Raw genomic sequence first — 21,986 nt, 5'->3', positions numbered from 1 at the left:
CTTACCTGAAAGCTACATGCCTCCAAGCTGGGCGGCTGTTGCTGGACAGCCTCAAGTTGCTCTAGACATGCCTTTCATACCAATGACAACAATACAAATAACAACAGCAGTAACAATCAACCACAATGATCATCATCATTTATTGCCCTATGAACTGGAATTATGATCTCTAAATCTCAAGGTCTACATCAGTGAAATGGATAGATAATAAAATGTGGGGAATGATGGACCTGAATTAAAACTCAGCTCTGCCAATTCAGGGGGAAGTGGTAGTTCGGTGGTAGAATTCTTGCCATCCATGCAGAAGCCTCGTATTTGATTCCTGGCCAATGCACCACATGGGCAGCCATCGCCTGTCTGTCAGTGGAGGCTTAGGTGTTGCTATGATGCAGAACAGGTTTCAGCAGAGCTTCCAGACTACAGGTGTCCAGGAAGAAAATCCTGGTAGTCTACTTCTGAAAATCAGCCAGTGAAAACCCTACGGGTCACGCCGGTCATATCCTGTTGTGCATGGGGTCACCGTGAGTCGGGAGTGAACTAGACAGCAGCTAACAACAAAAACAACTGCCAATTCGGGGTTACTTTCACAATGGTATGCAACATTCCTCATATCTCATCTCTATCTGGTGAAGCACATGTCTCTGTAACAAGAAGACCATTCTCGCTGGTTCTATGGCTTCACTGTTGGAGTTTATACGTGACTGTGCCATTTGAACCCTTGGTTTCTGTAAGGGCCTTTGGCTCAGCCCCTATGTGCTCCTTGCCGAATCATATGCTAAACTGGCTCCATGACAGCTCTCTCAGTTGGACCAATGCTGCCTATCTTTTCACATCCTGTCTCTTATGTTTGGAGATGTGAGGAAGGCAACAATTGCTCCCTTCTCTGATCCTTTCAGAGAAAATCAAGCAACATAAAAATGGAACAGATTCATTCCTTCAACAAATATTGCTGCAGCTTATTTATCTCAGCCTTCTGGTATAGAATCATTAGATAATTTCATTATTAGGTTAGGAAATGGATGCCCACATACATTTTTCTGAATGTTTCCTCTCCTTGCATTCAACGTTTGGTGCTTTGGTAGATACAGTTGTCATTGCCAAATAAGGGGCATTCTGTATGTCCAAGCATTTTGAATTCCTTTAAAAATGGCCAACTGACCATCCCTCATATCCCCAGGTGGAGTTTTTTTCTTCTTAGAGATTGCGCTCTTCCGTAGGAAGTTCGTTTTGCATCTGCATGGCATGAATTCTTATTTATTACACTGACTTCAGAAATAGTAGCTTATTGAAAACAGCTTTTCTGAATCTGAAAAGAATTATTTTTTGGCCAAACACAAGTTATTTGTTGCACCAACTAATCCTTCGAGGACTCAGTCCCCTTGTGAGTAACTGGAATTTAATACATAAAAAATAAGTGAATAACTAAAATTGAGCAAGCTTAGTTCTCCATTGTTTCCCTGAATAATGAGAAAGATGTCTGAGTTAGACACCAGTGACCAGGGCACTGAATGAGTTGTTCTGATCTGAAATTTAACTCATAGATTAACCGGGCAATTTCTTAAAACTGTATTCCTCCCTCTTGTTCTTGTTCTTTTTTTTCAACAAACATTTCAAGACGATATTTGAAATTAACACTCAAACACATCAACAGCCAACCCTTCACCCTTGGAGGCCAGTGAGCATGTTGTAGATTTTCAGCACTCTTTTGGAAAAAAAGCTATTTAGCTTGAGCACTGTATTGTCATTTGGGTGACTGGCATAAGAGAAAAGACATGTACTGTTCGACCAAAAAAAAAAAAACTTGAAAATTGAGCCTCATTTCTTAAAAAGAGAAAAACTTTAGTACAAGATTATTTCTCAGTCAGGGAAAAATAACACAGCAAGCAAAGTATAAACAAAAGGTATTTCTGAAATGAAGAAAAATGCTATCTAAAAGGAACCAGTCTGAGATGCTGATCTATCAGAAATGCCCATGAAGTGATAAGAAGATGATTTCAAAACCAAATACTAAACACAGAAATAAGATCAGAGATTCTTAATGTGTTGACACAGTGGTCTCATGCCTCTAAATTCTTACATATAATTCACTGTAACTGTCGAAAGGATGAACCAGCCAGGCTTTTCCAATGCTAGAGACGAGAAAGGCACAAACACACACACACACAAAATAAAAAATAAGAGACTGACCTACCCATGCTGCAAGACATTTGTAATTTTGTGTTTTCATTAGCTTTCAGAAAAGTGTTAATTTTTCTCCACACTTCCTCCTTTTGCGTTCAACCCTTGGTCCTTTGATAGATAACAGTTGCCTTAGTCAAATAACGGACCCTGTATATGTTTTATTTACGTTAAGCATTGTATGTAGCTCTTAGCAGGTACCTGTGTGTGTATGTGTGTGTGCATGCACACACACACACACATACACAAACATACAGTTTTATACACTGGCTTAATTTCCTTGTCACGTGAGCATAGTCCCAAAGGCAGCCACATGGGCTGTATACATAATTGCATTTTGTACTCATGTGCTTGTCATCGGAGCTAGCCAGTATTCCTTTCAAAAGGAGAAATACCTTATAGGGCTGGAAGTAATATCAGGGTCACGAGCAGTCACTTGGCCAATCACAGAGTTGATAGCAGCATTTTCATGAACTTCGAGGAGGTAAGTTGGTGAAGAGAAGACAGGGGGTTCATCGGAATCCTCAACCACAATCTTGACTGTTGCCGTGTCTTTAAAAGGCCCCCTGCTGCTGAAACGTGGGTCAGTATGGACATTGGCTGCCTCCACCTTCAGCGTATAGGATTTTTTGGTCTCAAAGTCCAGAGGCTGTTAAGAAATGACGGAGATGAATGTTTCTCACTAATGACCACAGCAGCAAGAACAAATGAGTATAATGCTGATGGATGAAAGTTATACGCACATTAGCCCATTCGTGAGCCTTAATGGGATCGCTCTGCATTCCCCCAGATCCAACCTGTAAATTTTATGAGCATTTATTGATATCTGTTTATTATACGAGCTCAGTGAATCTAATCTCCTATTGTTTTGTTTTGTTTTGCTCATTTCACTTGGAATTCACAAAATATTCACAGTCATGAATTGTGCCATCAAAATTTCACTTCAGAGTCAGAATAAAATTTTACTAGTGATGGCATGACCTGCATACCAATCAGCCAGTTAATCGGGCCTCTGCTGGTAGGAGATAAGGCAGCGCAGAACACAGTCTCTATAGGGGAAGAATATTTGATCATTTCTGCAACAGTGTGTGCAACGGAAAGAACTAGAAATAATCATTGTTTAGTCCAAGGAGACATTGCAAAGCATAATTTAGCACTAATCCTAACAAGTGCTTTCTTATTTCACTTCCAAGGCATTGCTGCTCTGCTGATCATGTGACTACAATGAGGCTTATGATTTTTTAGGGCATTCTTGGAAGGCGTCTGAGTATTGTGCTATACGTAGGCGGGCATATAAAGAAAGATGTACCAGATGCATATCTACTGGTGTTTATATTTAGAATAAGGAAGAATGAGAACAGTGCAAAGAGATAGCTGGGTCTGGCTGCTCATCCCCACCAACCACTTAAAAGCAATCTGAAATTACCTCATTGCACCATTATGACAAGGTTGCTGACATATTAATACTTCATTCCTTAACAGTCTCATAGACTTCAGTTAATGACCTAGGCAAACAGAGCTGGGTAGAAGAATGCAGTCCCCTTAAATATCCAGAAGCCCATCTGCATCAGAACTTGTACAGACCAATTCTCAGTAACTCATTGTACTTCACAACTCGTCAAGGCTCAAAGAGATAGTTTAGGTTTGCATTACAATTCCTCCAAGAAGCAGAACTTTGAATCTGCAACGCAGATTAAAAGAAAAGGAAGAAGAAACTAGAACACAAACTGTTATTAGTGAACTCTTTCAGAACTCCCATGCAAGCTTTAAATATATATTCTTACTTTGAAAATTTGTGTTGATTTTTATATTTAAATTCAGTTCTAATGAGACTTGGCTTTTTTTGTTTTTTGCAATATTTTCTAGTAAATAAGGCAGGCATTCACTTCCCTGTCTATTCTGAAATTACTAGGCACTTGTACCCATGAATAGATGATTCAAAATCAGCATATTCACAATTTGCCAATCATCTCTACTGTAACAACTTTGCAATTCGGAATTCTTCGCAAATACTGTTAAATATAAAAGATTAAGTTCTGCTTAATTCTTAGCTCAACATAAAGACAATACATTCTGATGTCCTTAGAATTTTATCAGACAAAAATAGGGGTCCATCAATTGTGCAAATATGACTCCCTGGACATTGTTTGCTAGAGTAAAACATATGTGTTTCTCAGTGTCAAGGCACATAGTCACACCAACAAAGTATATGCTTCTAAATTTATAAATAACAGTGAATAAAAAATACAGCAGAAGGCTAATTGCTTTAGTTTATAAAAGCACCTTATAGTATCAAAGGATAGCAGCTAATAACAATAAAAATGACATTAGAAATCATTAGCCAAAGAAAATGTGACTCTGGGTTATTCAATAATTGACTCAAATATAATTGTACTATAAATGGTTTCAACTATGATTTTTAAATACTTTGCAAACTTTAATCCTAGACTCAAGCCAGGATCCTGGTATGATAATGGTGTTGCCCAATAAGAAAGCAATAAATAAATAAATGGCAGATTTTTTTTTTTTTTCCTGAATGGATTTTAAACATTTATTTTGTGCACAAAATTATATATAGGAGACTCCAGGCTCATACTGAGAATATCTCCCCAATGGAGATTCTAGAAGCAAGATCGTTAGAAGTAGATTCCTGGTTAAGACGAGAGAGAATGAGAAAGCAAGCTTGAAGTCATGCCAATGTAATGCTGACCAAGACCGAGGTAGAAATTACTGGCTCCCAATAGTGCAAACCTTCATCTATCCTCCTATTCACGAACAAGCAAATCTATTTAAAGATTAGCTTGTCCTACTTTATGGCAAAGATATGAAGAACGATATTGAACAAAATAATCATGAAGATAAGAGTATTTATTTTTACTTGCAAATGCCTTGCACTCATAAAATAATGAAGTGTGTTCTACTCCTTTCTTACCAATGCAGATTTCACGATGAGAAATAGAAATGAAAGTTTTTGTACTGAATTTTTTACATCTACTACAAATAACCGGCTGCTGGCAGAAGTAGTCACAGACTGTTATTCATTATCTCTACTACTGATAGAGATGTTTGTTTCTCCAATGGTAGCCCCACTTCTAGGAACAAAGATCAGATGAGCTTCATTTTGGTAACGTTTGGACATTTGGCCCATGGTATGGAGAACTCAGTGGTAGCAAGTTAGGTTCTATCCTTTTTGCCCCAGAAATAGGCAGGATAACTAAATCTATCTGCTCTGCCTACCTACTCTGCCTGTCTTTGAATTTCCCTGACACCAGAGTCTAAAACAAGGACATGGAAACCTGTAATGCATTGGGGAAGATGGCCCTGGAAGCAGGAGAGCGGACTTAAAGATTATTAGATAGGGAAGGATTAAAAACCAATTGAATTTATCACTGCCGTGGGCAACTGATGCTTGTTCCCACTGGGAATCCCCCTAGGAACCGTAGACAATATACTCAGAATTGTTCCTTCAAAGGACTGAGACTATCCACCAATTTTTGTTGCCTTTGGCTGAGGTTTGCCTTCAGAGCACTGCCTTCCCCACATAGCGGACTACCCTGTGTAGGGCTGAGGAAATTCTTGTGGCTTAGAGGAAAGCACTGGATAGAGAAAGAATCAATGGGTGCTTCAGAGAGAAGACTAGCATCAACCATGCTAACTGTCCATCAGAGCTATAACAAAAATGCAAGATGAGTAGAAAGGGTATGAGGCCTGAAAAGCACTTTCCTAGCCATCATCTTCCATAGCAAAGGAAGCCAAGCCTTTACCAGTGCTACGATTCTATCCATCAGGAGGTCCACTCAACACCCCCAAACTTCAAACTCACGTTTCAACGAGGTATTTTGAAGATAAAGAAAATCTTCCTTAGCTTACCCGTCTTAGTCTTATAATGCCATCCTGGGCCTGAGCATCAGAACTGATTTCAAAGAGTGCTGTTCCATCTCCATCAATGATGTCATAGGATGACTGTGCATTTTCACCAATGTCCTGATCATTGGCTTTCACCCTTCCTATTGCAGTGCCAAGAACTACATCTTCTGGTACTGAGAAATGATACAGACCTTAGAAAAAAAGGAGAAACACCAAGCATTGCACAAATTTCATTCATTCATTTAACAAGTATTTACTGAGCACATCCTTTGTTCTGGGCACTCTTGTAGATGTTGCCAATTAAGTTATGAAAAAGAGAAATATTTCTTGCCCTTGTGGAATGCACAGTCTTTTAAATGAGGCAGAGACAAACAGTTCCAAGGAAAAAATAATGATATCCCTTCAAGACTTTTCCGATATAGTACATACTCAACCATATGTTTACCGGGTATATATTTGGAGCACAGTTATATCACGATATTAGTAAGTGTTTGTGAATGTTCTTTCCAATTTGCTGCCCTTGGGGATATTTATTGTTGCCCAACATAAAATATTAAGCTAATTTTGGCATAGAAAGATGCAATGTCTAACACACTGAAAGTCACTTTTGAACTTACCTTTTTATTTACAGACCTGTAGACCATTTTTGATAAAATCCAATTACTAAACTTCTGTGCCCTGCAGCAAGCTGTTCATACACATGAAACACTCCTCTTGTTACTAAAGTCTTCATTGCTCTCAAGACCAAAAACCCTACCTTCAAATATCTCTAAGAAAAATATAATTACAGTATATATTCAATCTCCTATGAGGGCAGAAAAACATGCCTAATTAGTGGCATTAGTGCTATTCTTATTCAAATTACTTTAGTTGATGCATTACTGTCACTCACTTTCATTGGTGTAGGGGAAGCTGTTAGTTCGAGAAATATAACCTCTGGCCATTACCACTTCAGTGTCCACCTGCCCTACATCCAACTGCCATCTCCTGCATTTCTTTACCTGAGGGTTTTCACTGGCCTTTAGCACCCATTTCATCCACTGCATGTCAGGTGAGAACTGCTAGAGAATTAATGTCCACATGAAAGCAGTCCTCAAAGACTCACAAGTGTTGGTATATAAAGTCCCCAGACCCTCCCTCCTCTGGTAAGGCAGCTTTGAGCTATATTTCTTTCCAACATTCCAGAATTTCTGCAATGGGATAAAGATCCAGTCACCCCCATAGTAGCTGACTTGGTACTGCACATTTTATTCTATCTCTGTCCTTTCCTTTCTCACTTCCTCACTCCCCTGCTGGTGCGTTCCTTGAGGCCATCTTCAAGCTACACTACTTGTACTCAATTTCTTCTCTCAGCATCTCTTTCTGGGGAACCTAAACTCAGATAACCAGGATGCTTTAGTCCCATGACAACAATAACAAGGGACAAATTAAACATTTAATGAATGATACACTCAAAAAGAAAAAATAAAATCTGGAGAACATTACCTAATACTAGTTTGAAATCAATCACTGAGTCCCTTGGATAAACTAAGGCTCATGTTACTCAATACAACAAGATTGGTTCAGATGGTGGAGAGGTTTCTTCTAGTATAAACACATTTTGACTTAATGGTGAAATGAAGCTAAAAATAAGTAAAGAATATGTGTCTTTGAATCATGAAATAACGAGGTTAGGGAATAAACATGTTTTTCAAGTGGCTCTGCCATAAGGAAGGCTCTGAAAATCACCATGTCGAATACAAGGTTCCCCATTCTCTCATAATTGGTCTAATGATTCCATTTCCTTCAAACTTTTGAGAGAATCCCTTTATGTAGGCTTATTACCTAAATAAGCCAGCAAAAGACTTCACCTTGCTGCCAGTCCTGTATCAGGGAGCCTTGGGAGACCAGCCAAATGGAACATCTCTGAACCACTGCTATTCTGCCCTATTCTGCTCACTCTCATCATCTCTATCAGTGTGATCATAGCTAATAGTTATTACCCCTAAGAAAGAGAATGCTTCTGAAACTTATCTGCCACTGCTGAATTGAAACAATTATTTTCTGAGAAAGAAGAGTTGCATATTAGAGCATTAACTATAATGCAACTGGAAAGGAAATAAAAGAAGAGCAGAGGAAGGATAGGAGAAAAGGTTTTCTTCATTTCAGTGATTTGGTAAAAGAGTGTCACATCATCGCCTGATTTTTAAAAGGCTAGATGTGAACATTCTAAATACTCTTAATGAAAGTTCACCTTCTTTATTCTTTCTACCTTGGAATTCCTGCAGATCTATTCTAAAGGGTACCTCGAGTGTATCATTTTCAAACCCCTTCTCTCTTTCTTTCTCTCTCTCTCTTTATCCTCTTTCTTCAAAAACTGGGTCTCTTATGGTACTTCCTATCCCAGCAAACAGCACCAGCATGCATCTAAATCTCACACGTCAGAAATATCATACCCTATCTTCCTCAAGCAAAAGTGGAATCTATCCTTAGTCATTATTAACTCTGAAGGATCTATTGTTATCTATATACTTTTCTCCACTCTCACTGCTACCATTCCTGCTTGCCAACGATATCACATTTAACATAAATGATTACAAACACCTCTTAAATGACTGCAATATGGAGAAGACACTGGAAGAAGGCCAGCTTTAATTTTCTCTGACTCCCATGGAACTAAATCCAAATGACTAAACCTACAATTTAAAATCTTTTCATGGCTTCCCAGTGATCTTAGGATAAAGATTAAAATATAGCACCTAAAATGGCCTCTATAACCAAGCATGGCTGACTCCTGCCTTTCCTGCCAATGATAACTCTCCCACCCCCTTGTTGTAACAGTCTTCCCCTTGTCTTCTATGCTCCAGCTCCAGTGGAGTTCTTTCCATTCCCATACAGGACCATGCACCCTTCTTCCACAGGGCTTTTGGGCTTCCTTTTTTCTCTTTCTGCAATGCCTACCACTGTACTCCTGCCTTCACCTCGTTCAGCAAATTTATCTTTCACATTACAGTTCATGAGTCGCTATGCCACAAAGGCCTTTGCTGATCATCTCTCTCTGCCAGATTACTTGGATCAATGCTCAGAAGAAGAAGAAAAGAGAATGGTTTCTATGAGAGCACAAAAACGTTGGCGAGTAATGATTGCCTCCCTGATTTGTTGATGATGGCTTCCTAGATTCTGAGGAAGAGTATGGCTTTGTCAGGGAAGAAGAACAGAGTGAGTGATCACTGATGCCCACTCAGTGACAGAAAGGAGGAGTATCTGTTGTGCAGCAGGTGTACTACATGCTGGCCTTCCCTACCACAGACACTAGACATCTGGTTTCTTTTATACAGTGAACAGGACTGGTGATGGAGCAACAGCTCAAGTGCATTTTCTTCATCCCCCCATGTTGTCTTCATGGGAGATAATGCGGAATAAAGAACACATATCTGGCAGTCAAACATGCTGGTTGCAATTCCCAGCACCACTATTTACTATCTGCTTGATCTTTGGAGGAAACCCTGGTGGCATGGAGGTTAAGAGCTACAGCTGCTAACGAAAAAGTTGACAGTTTGAATCTACCAGGCACTCCTTGGAAACCACATGGGGAAGTTCTACCCTGTCCTATAGGGTCACTGTGAGTCGAAATAGACTCTACAGCAATGGGTTATGGGGTCTTTGATCTTTGGAAAAGATTTTAATATCTCTGAAATCTCTAAATGGGGTTAAAAGCATCAAAATGACAGGATAGTTGGTTGTTATATATCTATATCTATATATAACCCATTAACCAAAAATTAGATATATACATATATATCCCTGGGTGGTATAAATGGTTAACCTTTCGGCCAACTGAAAGTTTGGAGGTTCGAGTCCACCCAAAAGTGTCTCAGAAGAAAGGCGTGCATACAGATCTACTTCTGAAAAACCAGCCTTTGAAAATTCTACCCTGACATACATGGGGCCTCCATGAGCCAGGGTCAACTCCACGGTAACTGGTTACGTATGTGTGTGTGTGTGTGTGTATGTGTGTACATGCATGCATATATGTGTATAACCATACCTTGCACATAGTAAGGACTCACTGGCTGCTAATAGAATTTTGGATGCCACTGAAAATTATAATGTAAATGCAAATGAAAATATCATACTTATATTTTCACCCAGTGTAGGAAATCCACTTACTCTGTGCAAATTTCGGAGGATTGTCATTAACATCGGTAAGGGTAACTGTAAGTGTTGTGGTTCCAGACAGGCCACCGGAGTGCCCACCCATATCTTTGGCTTGGATAACAACCAGGTACTCCTCCTTGGCTTCTCTGTCCATGTTAGGAAGGGCAGTTTTTATAATAGCTGAGGAGGAAAAATGGGAGAATAAATTTCAGACAAAGAGGTCACTCAGTACCAGATGTATGAATAACACACACACACACTTAAAAATATACAAACATACATACATGGAGTTCCCAGATAGTTTTGTTTTAGTCTAATATTTAACTGCTGCATATCTGTGATGCCAGCACGGAGAAAGATTATAGAATGGACATTAGTGAAAATTTTGCAACAGCATATTTTATAAACATTTAAAATTTATTTAAAAAAAAAGTTGCAAAAACATACATTAGAAAGTAAACTGAATGCCATATTCTTGCCTATGAAATTAAAGTATAAATCATAACACAGCCTCATCTACCCAGGAAAACCCTGGAAGTGAAAGAATCCTACAATTTATCACAGATCCCAGTTCCCCTACAAGAGAAGTAAATACACAAACAGCTTGAAGGCTCTAAGGTCAAAGATAAATTATTCTGAAGCTGACAGACATATTAGAGATGAAAGAAATAAATACATTATTAGAACTAACTCAGATGAACCAACTCATCACAATAAATACGGTTAGGCATCTAAGTTCAAAAATACTATTCAGATATATTTAGATTATCAGTGTTTAGTTACATCTTTTCTAAAAGATCTTGTAAGAGTAATAAATATTTTCGAAAACTGGGAAAATACGGAAAAGAAATAAAGCAAAAATTGTTCAGGGTAACAAATTCAACAGCGCTGCAATATTTGTGATTTTTCTTCTGATATATTTTTGTGGTTTTGTATGGGTCTGTCATTCTATTTGTTTCACTAGTAATACAATATTCTTTTTAAAGATTCAAAATTTGCTAAGCTATTTCTGTAGTTATTTTGAAAACCTTCCTTCATTTCTCTCCAGACCCATCTCCACACTTCTCTTTCAGAGAGACATGTTGACACTTTGGTGTGTATAATTTATGTGCAGATATGTGCATGTGTGCATATGCACTTTTAACAACAGATGTGAATATGATATAGGCATTGTTCTGGGACTTTCCTTTTTGCTCACAGTATCTTCGACATTGTTTCTTGTCAGCTGACAGAAGCCCATCTCCTTACTTCTTACAGCTACATAATTTTTCACTGTATAAAATGTACCTTAAGTAACTTAAGCATCCCATTTTGATGGATATTGCAGTTATTTCAGATTTGTTTTACTTCTTGGAAAAATTATCAAGATGACAATAGTTTTTTTGTGTCCTGCATTTTATGTAACTCTATATCCTAAGGATCAGGCAGTCTTTCTTTTTGTGCATGGGGTAGCTATGAGTTGGGGCACCTGTACAGCAGCTAACAACTATATCCTAAGGTGTTCCCCCGTATTGCTATAAGTCCTTACTATAATTTATTGTTATTATCTTAGAATATTCCCATTGAACATTCTGAATATTCTGCATATCCTAAATAGTGTATTATATCTCTGGTCCAAGTGAAAGAAATTTCTTCAGATTAAAGAGAATTTCTCTCCTCTCTTCTAACCCAAGGAACACCATATATGTTCAGTTCAGACTGAGAGTAAGCCACTCTCTTGGTCATTTTGGAAGTTGGATCCCTATTTTTTAGACTCATATGTTCTAATTAAATCACATGTCTGTAAAAGGCTTATGAGGGGTCCATGCCCCTGAATCATTTGAGTAGCAGCAAGGTGCCACAGTGCCAAGGGAAATATAATCTACCTGGGCAGTCGGCAGGATCTGGGAATTGCTGAGAGCTCTTTTGCATGTCATTACACTTTGACATCACTTTTATATCAGGGTCTCCCATTCAGAGAACACTCAGTCGGTTAGCCCTGCTTATTTGGAGAGGAACCCTAGTGGTGCAATCGTTAAATGTGTGTGGTAACATAATAATAGCTTTCAATATAGTAGTTTGTTTCGTAATTGTACTGACAATATCAAAGTATAACTCAATAAGATCATACTATATGGTTAAAAACCAAAGCAAAAAGAAAATAAAAATGGGAACATAATCATTCAGGTTTGCATCAATGTGGGACATCGTTGAGAGGGAAATAGACAAATAATCAAGCAACAGAAACAACAATAATAAAACCACCATTAGTATGCTGAGATGTCAAGACGACCGCTCTACTATGGATATATCTTTTCATAACTTGAAATACTTCATTATGGGATCCATTTTCCAATAGGATTAGAAATTGCTTTACTCCTGTGACATTTACTGGGAAATAATACTAACTCTTGCAAAGCTTGGGTACCACTGCATTCTAAGGTCATCACCGATTAAAGACATCCATTGAAGTTTGGAGTTTGACATGATGCTTCTAATAATCAGAAGAAAATAAGATAATTTCCCAAGGAGGGCAGCAACTTTCTTTCATGGAAGTTGATGGGATGAGGTCTACACACGAGGCCTCTCCGGTTAATTTCAGTGGATGAATTCCCTGGAGTCTAAGAAGATGGGTATGTCTTATTCTCATCTTTTTTTTAATAAACTGTCAGCATGTAGGTTTAAAAAACCTGTGATGTCTCTCAAACACTTGGAATTAAAATACTTTTGTGTTTCAGCTGAAAATAGCAAACCTGGGACAGTGTCTGCAACAGAATATGAGTGAACCATCTTGGCAGAGGGGCTTACTTATCAAATGGGGCAAGATGAGCCCCATCAGTCTCTATCAGTTACAGAATTTTGTATGCCCTCCACAATCACACAGATTATTGTCCTATATAGTACTGAAAGAAGAAGCCTCTGGGTTGGAAGGCACTTCAGATACTCAGTAGCCTCAAAGATGTACTCAAACACACCAAGGCTCCTGAAAGTGGCACAGGGCTGCGCAAAGTTTCATTCTGTTGTACATGGTGTCACCATAAGTCAGAGCCAACTTGATGGCAACTAACAAAAACAAAATCTGCGTGATGGTTAAGTGCGGAATAGTCTCCAATATCCTCTCTAGATGAACCTTCCAACCTCCTTCTCCTAAGCTTGCCATGAGAAAGTGGCCTTTATGGATTGCCTCATTAAATCCCACTACTTTTTGGCTTTGTGTTAGGCTTGGCCAATATCCATTACCTTGAGTCTATAGGGTCACTATGAGCCGGAATCGACTCGACGGCACTGGATTTGGTTTTTTGGTTTTGAGTCTATTGTGAGAATGGAGCAGGGTGAGGTTCCAGGCCCCTCAAAGGCCTCAATCTCATGTTTGGCCACTCTCATATAGCTAGGGTTATCACTAGAACAAAACACTCTCTGGTGTCCAATAGCTGTCCCTTCCCTTGCTCCTTCAGGCCTGTGGCTGACGTTGGCACTTCTGTTGCTAGTCCAAGTGTGCTCCACTATTCTTTCATCTTTCTTAACCCAGGCAACTCTCCGTAAAGAGTTCCTTCATTAAACTTCCCTCAATTGCTCCATTCCTGCAAGGACTTTACAGACATGGTTAGCATACTGGTAACTTAACCGAAGGGCAAATATATTGCCAGCATGTTTTCTTACACAGACATCTGCAATTCAAAAGTACTTCAATGTATAATTTAATGTGGCCCAAAGGATAGCTGCCGAGAAGGCAGGTCAAGTATTTGTCTCCTTATCTATAAAATGAGAATAATGCTGATTCAGTCAAGTGAAGTGTTCAGGATGACCCAATTGGAAATCTGCACAGCTAGGACTCATCTTTACACTTCTTTTCTTCTACCATACTGGGAGTAAAAAAAAAAAAAAACATACTGGGAGTAGGTGCCCTGAATTCTAAGAAAGTCTGTCCAATGTTTCTTTAGGGAATAGAGCATGTAGAAAATTTAATTGGCTTCAGTGCAAATGGTACAATGAGCCGTTCTCACTTTGCTTGAGACCACTGTCTCATTAGCAAATTCAAGACAGAACTTCTGGAACTTTTTTTTCCTTCTATCTTGTGGCTACACAGGCAGGATAGCAGAAACCATGTCAAGAAATCACCAGCACTATGCAGGTACAAAAACCCTAGTGGTGTAGTGGTTAAGGACCACAGCTGCTAACCACAAGGTTGGCACTTTGAATCCACCAAGTGCTCCTTGGAAACCCTATGGGGCAGTTCTACTCTGTCCCAAAGGATCGCTATGAGTTGGAATTGACTCCACAGCAATGGGTTTGCTCTTTTCGGATTTTTATGCAGGTGCTGTTTCTCTTTTACTTCTTTGTATTTCTCTCAAGTGCTCTTAACCCTCCTATTTTTCTCTTTGTGTTGGGGCACATCTGTACAATTACATACCTATTTTATTCTTATTCAAAAAGGAAACTATTTTGCTTGCCTATGGTATTGATAAACTCTTAAAATAGAAAGTTAAAAACTTCCTAAGAAGTCCCTTCTCTTTTCCTTTTTTCCCCTACATTATTTACATTGGCCCACAGATTCTTCCAAGCATTAGTAGCTTTAGGTTATTTCATTTGTGGATGAGAGAGAACTTCTGTATTTTTAAATCATTGGTATTAAATATCACTTGACATAGAGCAGAAAATATAGTAAATAAATATAGTAATTAGGGCAGGCTATTTTTCCCTCAGAGTCCTGGGTGGTGTAAAGGATTAACACATTCAGCTGCTAACCGGAAGGTTGGAGGTTTTAGCCCAGCCAGAGGCATTTCAGAAGAAAGGTCTGGCAATCTACTTCGAAAAATTAGCCATTGAAAACCCTACAGAGCACAGTTCTACCCTGACACACATGGGGTCACCATGAGCCAGTATCGACGTGATTGCAACTGGCTTTTTATTTTTCCCTCTCTGATTTAAGAAATAAAAAATTTGGGCCCATGAATAATACAGAGTGACTAAAATCCTCACTAAATGGTGTTTTTATCTATTTTATACTTGATTTTAAAACTGCACATGGAAAATCTTTACCTACTTTGTGTCAAAATGAACTAATTTAAAACACACTTTGGTGGAGCTAATAGTTTCCCATTGCCTAAGACATGAATCCTGTCCCTCTTTTTGTTCACAGTACTGATCGAGCACAGTGATTTTCACATCTTCCTGTGTGCTTACCCTCATACATTCTCAGTGCCCAGCAAAAGTGTTCATAAGTTGAAATACTGTTTAAACTTCCATTGCATCCACTTGGAAAGAAATTACACTTTTCTATTTTATTACCAGCAGTATGGTAAAATGCTTTCTTCTAGGTCAGTTGGTAAAGTTCCTTGATGTGGTATTTGAGGAATAATCTCAGGATGAAGAAAATTCAGCTCACATACTCTTTTGTTGCTGTGGTTGTTAACCATGGGTATTTCAATATATCACTTGGAGCAGATACAATCAAAATTATCTTGTTATAGTTTCCGTCTCTAATTTTTGTTCGTTTCCAACTCAGTAATGGTCCTAGGGTTTAGACTTAGGTCCCTTACCTAGCTAGATTGGAAAAGTCAAGGAACATCCCTAGATCAAGCTTTTTCCTTGAAAATGAGAGGTTCAAACATTTTGTAATTCTGAGAAGAAAAAAACAAAAAAAGCAAAACACCTTTGGTGTTCAAGAAGATGCCTGCTAGATTCTCAATAACATTAACTAAATGGTAGGTACAGAAGAGAGAAAGCAAACAATTACATTTTAGAAGAGTTTCCCTGGAACTCCATTTTGAAAATGTAATCTCATCAGAAAATTCAATTAATGAGAATAGTCCATTTTCCATGAATTTAATTCAATGGAGATTTTTAACCTAGCCCTGGGGAGTAAGGGTGGAAGGTAAGAGACTGAAGGTAAACCCTGGTAGGAGGATTGAGCAGGGAAAGGGGCTGACCATCTTGAACTGAAACAGGCATCGTTACCCTGCTGTTAACAGAATGATCTGCTCTGTCCACCTGTATTTAAAAGACAGTGTTTTATCTTAACCTTATTCAATCAAACAGAGATTTCCCTGGTACAGAAGTTTAAGAATGTTAATCCTAGCCTGGCCTAAGTTCTTCCTAGTGCTAAACAGCTGCTCCTTATGGTTTATCACCCAGGGAGTACTTTTGATTAGAATGCAGTTGCAGTCATTTCAAAAATTTAAAATTTGTGTGTGTGTGTGTATGTGTGTGTGTGTTTCTTCTTCCCATTGTCTTCGGTGTTACCATTTGAGAAGTATTTTGTATCTGTCACGAAGACTTCTTTTTATAATTTCTGTGATATCACCAGATTGAGAGGCTCCACGAGAAAGGCGAGGGGATGCTGATTAACTCTTTTGTCATTCTGAAGGCTGATTACTGTAATTCATTCTTTGAGGGTCTCCCAGATTGTGCTGTTCAACGATTGCAGTTGATATAAAATGCTGTGCTAGACTCCTCTTTTGAATAAGACTTGTTGAACACTTTATCACGGTTATGAAACCACTAGCTTTGTTACCCCCCAAAACCCTGGCCAATTCAATGTGCAATCATTATCTTACTATCTGGGAAAAAATGATCTTTCATGCATGAGGTTAATTGGTGCAAATTCACTAGGGACAAGTTATTTTGGGGGCTCATATAATACACCCCTATTTTCTGCTAACTATGATTTGAACTTCATGCTACCAGTTATGAGGGGTAGAGAGGATACAATCAGGAATTAACACATAGTCATCTTACAAGTGAATAACAGCATCACACCTATACAGAACTTGCACAGATATATCACAAAGAACAAAGTACAACACTTAGACAGGCATATTAGAAAACTGTTCAGCTCTATAGGGCTCAAAGAAATATGCATTTCCCTTTATTTGTGATTAGTAATTTAAGAATTGGATGGATGGATGGATGGATGGATGGATGGATGGATGGATGGATGGATGGATGGATGGATGGATGAAGGACAGACGGACAGATAGAGAATGATGATGGATAGATGGATGGGTAATAGATAGGCAGATAGACAGATATAGGCCAGGATGAGAATAAGCTGAATTTCTTATATAGTTCTGGTATCTCTATAAAATATAACAACATAAACGGAAAGCCAGTTGGTCAAAAAATCTGTAGTCAAAAACTTGTTTACACATTTTGACCTAATATTTTTAAAACTACAAACTAATCCTAAGCAAATCAAACATTTTGCTTTCCCCTCATTCCCCATAATTTTAGGTTTATATGTTCTATTTTTTTGAATTTTTCTTTTCTATAGGAAAGTAATTTAAATATGTAACAATAAGGGAATATCAACCTAGTGGTCAAGGTTATATAGGTCAAAGTTACACAATATTTACCAAGCATTAAAAAATATATCGATTTGACGGCACTGGGTTTTTTTTTTTTTTTAATATGGTTATAATGACCATGCAGTGACACAAAATGCTTATAACACTATAAACTAATGCTATCTTTTTTTTAGGACAGAAATATTAATCTTAGTCATACTATAAGATATACACATACCCTCCCAAACGACAATGCCTCCTCATGATTTCCAGGTAATAACTGGATTTCTTCTTTCTTTTTTTTTTTGCATCCTAATATCTGCATGACTTGCCCCCAAACACATTTTTTACTACAATACTCTACACAGCATATTTCATTGATTCTCCAGGCATTTATCTTTCTTCAGACTTACCACATACTTTGATGCCTCCACGTGTTTGTGTGGATAACTCAGGCTGGACCGCACCCCCTCTTTCCTCAACCCCCTGAAATTCCATTCATCCCTCGAGGCCCCGCTCTGATATTTTCGTGGCCATAAAGCCTCCCAGGTAGAACTAGTTGCTCTCTTCCTTCTTACCTCATGCTACTGTGTTATTAACTCCCCTATACCATTTACTTTCTGTTTTGTTTGTTTGTTTTCCATTTCACCACATTGCCTGCTATTTGAATCTGTCCTAACAGTTACTGTGCCCAGGAACCACCTTCTGTTCGTCCTTGTATGCCCAGAATCTAAAGCAGTCCCTAACACACAATGGGTATTCAACAAATGTAGGAGGGAAGAAAACAGTACAAAGGGAAAGAGAAAAGTGAGAGGGAGCGAAGAAGGCCAAAGAAAAGACAGAGAGAGGAAAAAAAAAAAAGTACCTGGAGATTTTTCTAGCTGCTGCAGGGACCCAGCACCACAGTATACAATCATTTGATAAACGTAAATAACTGCCATGTCCCTGGGAAGCAGACCATTTTGGATACTTTTACAAGGTCACAATAACTAAGCATGAGCTAGAGGGTCACGATTAGAACCCACATCTTGCTGACTTCAAGGCTCAAGCGAGGCTGATGGGCTATTCCATCCTAGCCCAAGGCTCACATTTTAAGGTTCTGCCAGTTTTCCAGAAGAAAGGCATTACCCTACCGAGTGCCAGTGAGGTGGCTGTGTTTTACAGACTGAAGAACCCAGAGGTTCTCATTGTTTCTCTAGGTATTTTATCCACTTTATAATTGACATTTGAGTTATTAATTAAATGTCTTAGTATAAATTTGTGACGCAATGTTCTATATTTCAGATATTCTTGGGAGTACTCCAAAAAGAAGTGATGCTGACAGGCAATGTTTCCTAGTAACAGTTTACAAATTTAATTACTTAGGGCAAATACATTAAAAAAAAAAATGATATGTGTGCTTTGCTAACAAATAATGCTCTAATTTTACTGGTTATTTTTGAAGTTTCATGATTATATATTTCTCTTGGCAAATGTATAAACATGACATCCAAATTTTCCTACAATAACCGATAGGAAACCTGAGTTCGTTTTCCAGGTTTGAAAATGTATTATCGCATGAATTTTGGGAACTTGGAAGGTGATCTGGAAAACAGAAAAAGCCTTGGGCCAGGAAACGCAGACAGTGGCCAAGTAAGAATCCAAACCAGGGTCTCTAGAATTCTAGAATCTTACTCATGAAATATTAATGCAAAAATATACTCTCTTTTTGCCCAAAAATTCCACAGAATGATTAGTAAGATACTTGCCCAACAATTTTCTTCTATGCCATCCTGACATCTTTATATGGGCCCATTAGACAGAGATGACCTCTTTCATCCCTACATGCCCTGCCCCACTTGTGTTGTGTGAATTTCCTATGTTACAAGGCAGTATGTTCTTTGACTAAATAATTACAATGCCTTAATTATCCCATTAGGTAGAGAGCAACCATGTCTATATTCACATCCATATAGAATATTATATGAAAGTCTTATAAAGCCAACAGGCAATACCATTTTCTCCTTATTTTATGTGCAACGTGCATAGTGACTTTGGTGTAGGAACTGTCACACAGTAGCTCCTGCATCCCTCGTTAAATAATTCTGCACAGGCCACTGTTTCCAGCATCAACACATGGCTAGCCAACAACTGATGCTACTTAAGTTGTCAATTTTGAGTTTTTGCAATTATTCCCATTCAGAATTAAGGTGAAATTTCTTATCCCCTAAATGAAAACACTTCCAGGGACTCCTCAATCAAGTGGAATTATTTCTGTGAGAACATGATGGCATTATTCTTTCCTTAAGCCATAATTCCAATAACTAATTATACTTATAATAAGAACGGGTGGTTTAAAAAAGCAAAGCAAAAGTTGCTTTAAAAATTGGATGCTTTCTTCTAGCAATTCAGACCCTAAGCAGATGAGAATGGCAGGGTTTTAGAGTAGATGGAGTACAGGCTCAGGGGGTTGTCTACTAAGAAATGGAGCCAGAATTGAAACCTGAGTTGAAGAAAAGCTAAGCGATTACTTTCAACTTCCAGAACTTCAGTTATCTCACCTGTAAAATGGAGATAGTAGCACCCATCTGAGTCTCTATGGAAAACCTGGTGGCGTAGCGGTTAAGAGCTACAGCTGCTAACCAGAAGATCGGCAGTTTAAATCCACCAGGCGTTCCTTGGAAGCCCTATGGGGCAGTTCTACTCTGTCCTATAGGGTCACTATAAGTCAAAATCGACTTGACAGCAATGGGTTTGAGTCTCTATACAGAATAGCACCTAACATAAGTCACAGAGAATAGAAAATACTCAGAGGAAATTTTAATTGAATTGGCATTATCTCCAAAGGTTTCATGGCACTGATTCCTCCCATATCTTAAAGAAACTTTCTGGTCCCAGATATCAATCAGAAACGACAAGCCACATTGATCACAGCCTGTCAATACATATGAGTAGAACATGTTTTTTTAAAAGTCCATGATTTGTTATCAGACAGTGGGTTTGATTTCTGCTCCTTCCACTTCCGAGGGTATAAGTAGGCTGGACAATTTTCTTCACATCTCTAAGCCCCTGTTTTCTTTTCTGTTAACTAAGGAGATTGCTTACCCCATAGTTTATTTTTCTGAAATGAATATTAAGAAAAATGGTGTATGCAGTTAGCCAATAATAAGATAATAACTAGCTGATCAATACTACTACTGCTATCACTGCTTCTACATTATTGCTGGATGACTGTGAAGACCAATCACAATAAAGAGAATAATGACCCATACCTGTTGAGTTTCTTTTGTACCGGGCACTACCCAAGTACAGAGTCTTTGCGCATGTAGGTGCTTGGTACAGTGCCTGGCAAAGAGTAGGTGCTATTATAATTACCATCACCTCATCTCTGCTCTTCACAGTCATCCAGTTTGGTAGCTACTATAATTCTCACTAAAGGATAAAGCAGCATGCACTTTTGTAATATTGGTTATTTACATTCTGTGATGTTCAACAGGGTTGGGACAGAAATAGACCCAACAATCATTTCTGTACCTCCCATTATACCAATTTGTCTCCTACACTCAGAGGTAGCAGATACTCACTAAATGTCAACATCAGAATATTCCTGTATGGTGGGTTTGCCTGTTGGCTTTGAATTATAGCCATTGCTGGTCTCTTGGCAGCCTATAACTAAGAGGATCTAAAGTATCTCAGTGATCTACCTCAGGGAATTTCCAGTGACTCACTGGCCCTGATTTGAAGTACCTATAAAATTCAGGGGAGGGAGAGGGACAGTGGTGGTTCAGCGATAGAATTCTTGCCTTCCATGTGGGAGACCTGGGTTCAATTCCCAGACAGTGCCCCTCATGCGCAGCCACCACTCATGTGTCGGTGGAGGCCTTCATGTTGCTGTGATGCTGTATAGGTTTCAGCAGAGCTTCTAGACTAAGACAGGCTCAGAAGAAAGACCTGGCTATCTGATTCTGAAAAATCAGCCAGTGATAACCCTATGGATTGCAATGGTCTAATTCTGTTGTAAATGGGGTCACCATGAGTTGGGGCCCAGCTTGAGGGCAGCTAACAATAACAATAATAAAATGCAGAGAATAAGTAACATGCTTGCCAAGGGATTGACTTGGTAATAAAATTTTCTAAATTAACCAAATCATCAACTCAGAAGCATTTCTGGCCAATAAATCATGACTTTGGCCCATTGGTCATTGCATGTCCAGCAACACATGATCACTGTATTACTTCTACATGTGACCTGGGTAGGGTTCCTATTCCTCGAATCACACCTAAAGGATGCAGAGATGTGAGACCACCAACAATTTGTTTCCATTACTTTAACACAGGGAAGGGAGGCATGGATGGCTATTTCAATAAGAGGGCTTTGGCCAGGAAGGGGAGGGACTTTCTTTAATTATGATAGCTGCCTCAAATGGGCATCAAGTACGTGCAGAGAAATGGCCCAAATCCCCCCTAGTGTGGGAATCAGGAATCAAAAAAACACCAGTCTCACTGCTGTCAAATTGATTCCTCATCATAATGACACTATACCAGACTAAGCCAAAAAGC

The 21,986-nt window shown here is 38.7% G+C and overlaps 1 protein-coding gene across 1 annotated transcript in view; it reads right to left on the bottom strand.

Moving 5' to 3' along the window:
• CDH8 (cadherin 8) overlaps positions 1–21,986 on the bottom strand; it is a 146,394-nt gene that overhangs the window by 91,936 nt on the left and 32,472 nt on the right. Inside the window, exons 3-5 of the mRNA XM_064273505.1 lie at positions 10,195–10,362; positions 6,049–6,236; positions 2,574–2,827 (exon numbers count right to left, since the gene is read on the bottom strand). Coding sequence (XP_064129575.1) covers positions 2,574–2,827; positions 6,049–6,236; positions 10,195–10,362 — 610 coding nt within the window. The remainder of the gene's footprint in view (positions 1–2,573; positions 2,828–6,048; positions 6,237–10,194; positions 10,363–21,986) is intronic.

Source organism: Loxodonta africana, chromosome 21 (genome assembly GCF_030014295.1).
Source record: "Loxodonta africana isolate mLoxAfr1 chromosome 21, mLoxAfr1.hap2, whole genome shotgun sequence".
Taxonomy (NCBI): domain Eukaryota; kingdom Metazoa; phylum Chordata; class Mammalia; order Proboscidea; family Elephantidae; genus Loxodonta; species Loxodonta africana.
Note: the sequence above shows the minus strand (reverse complement) of the source record. Positions and strands in the feature narration are given on the sequence as shown.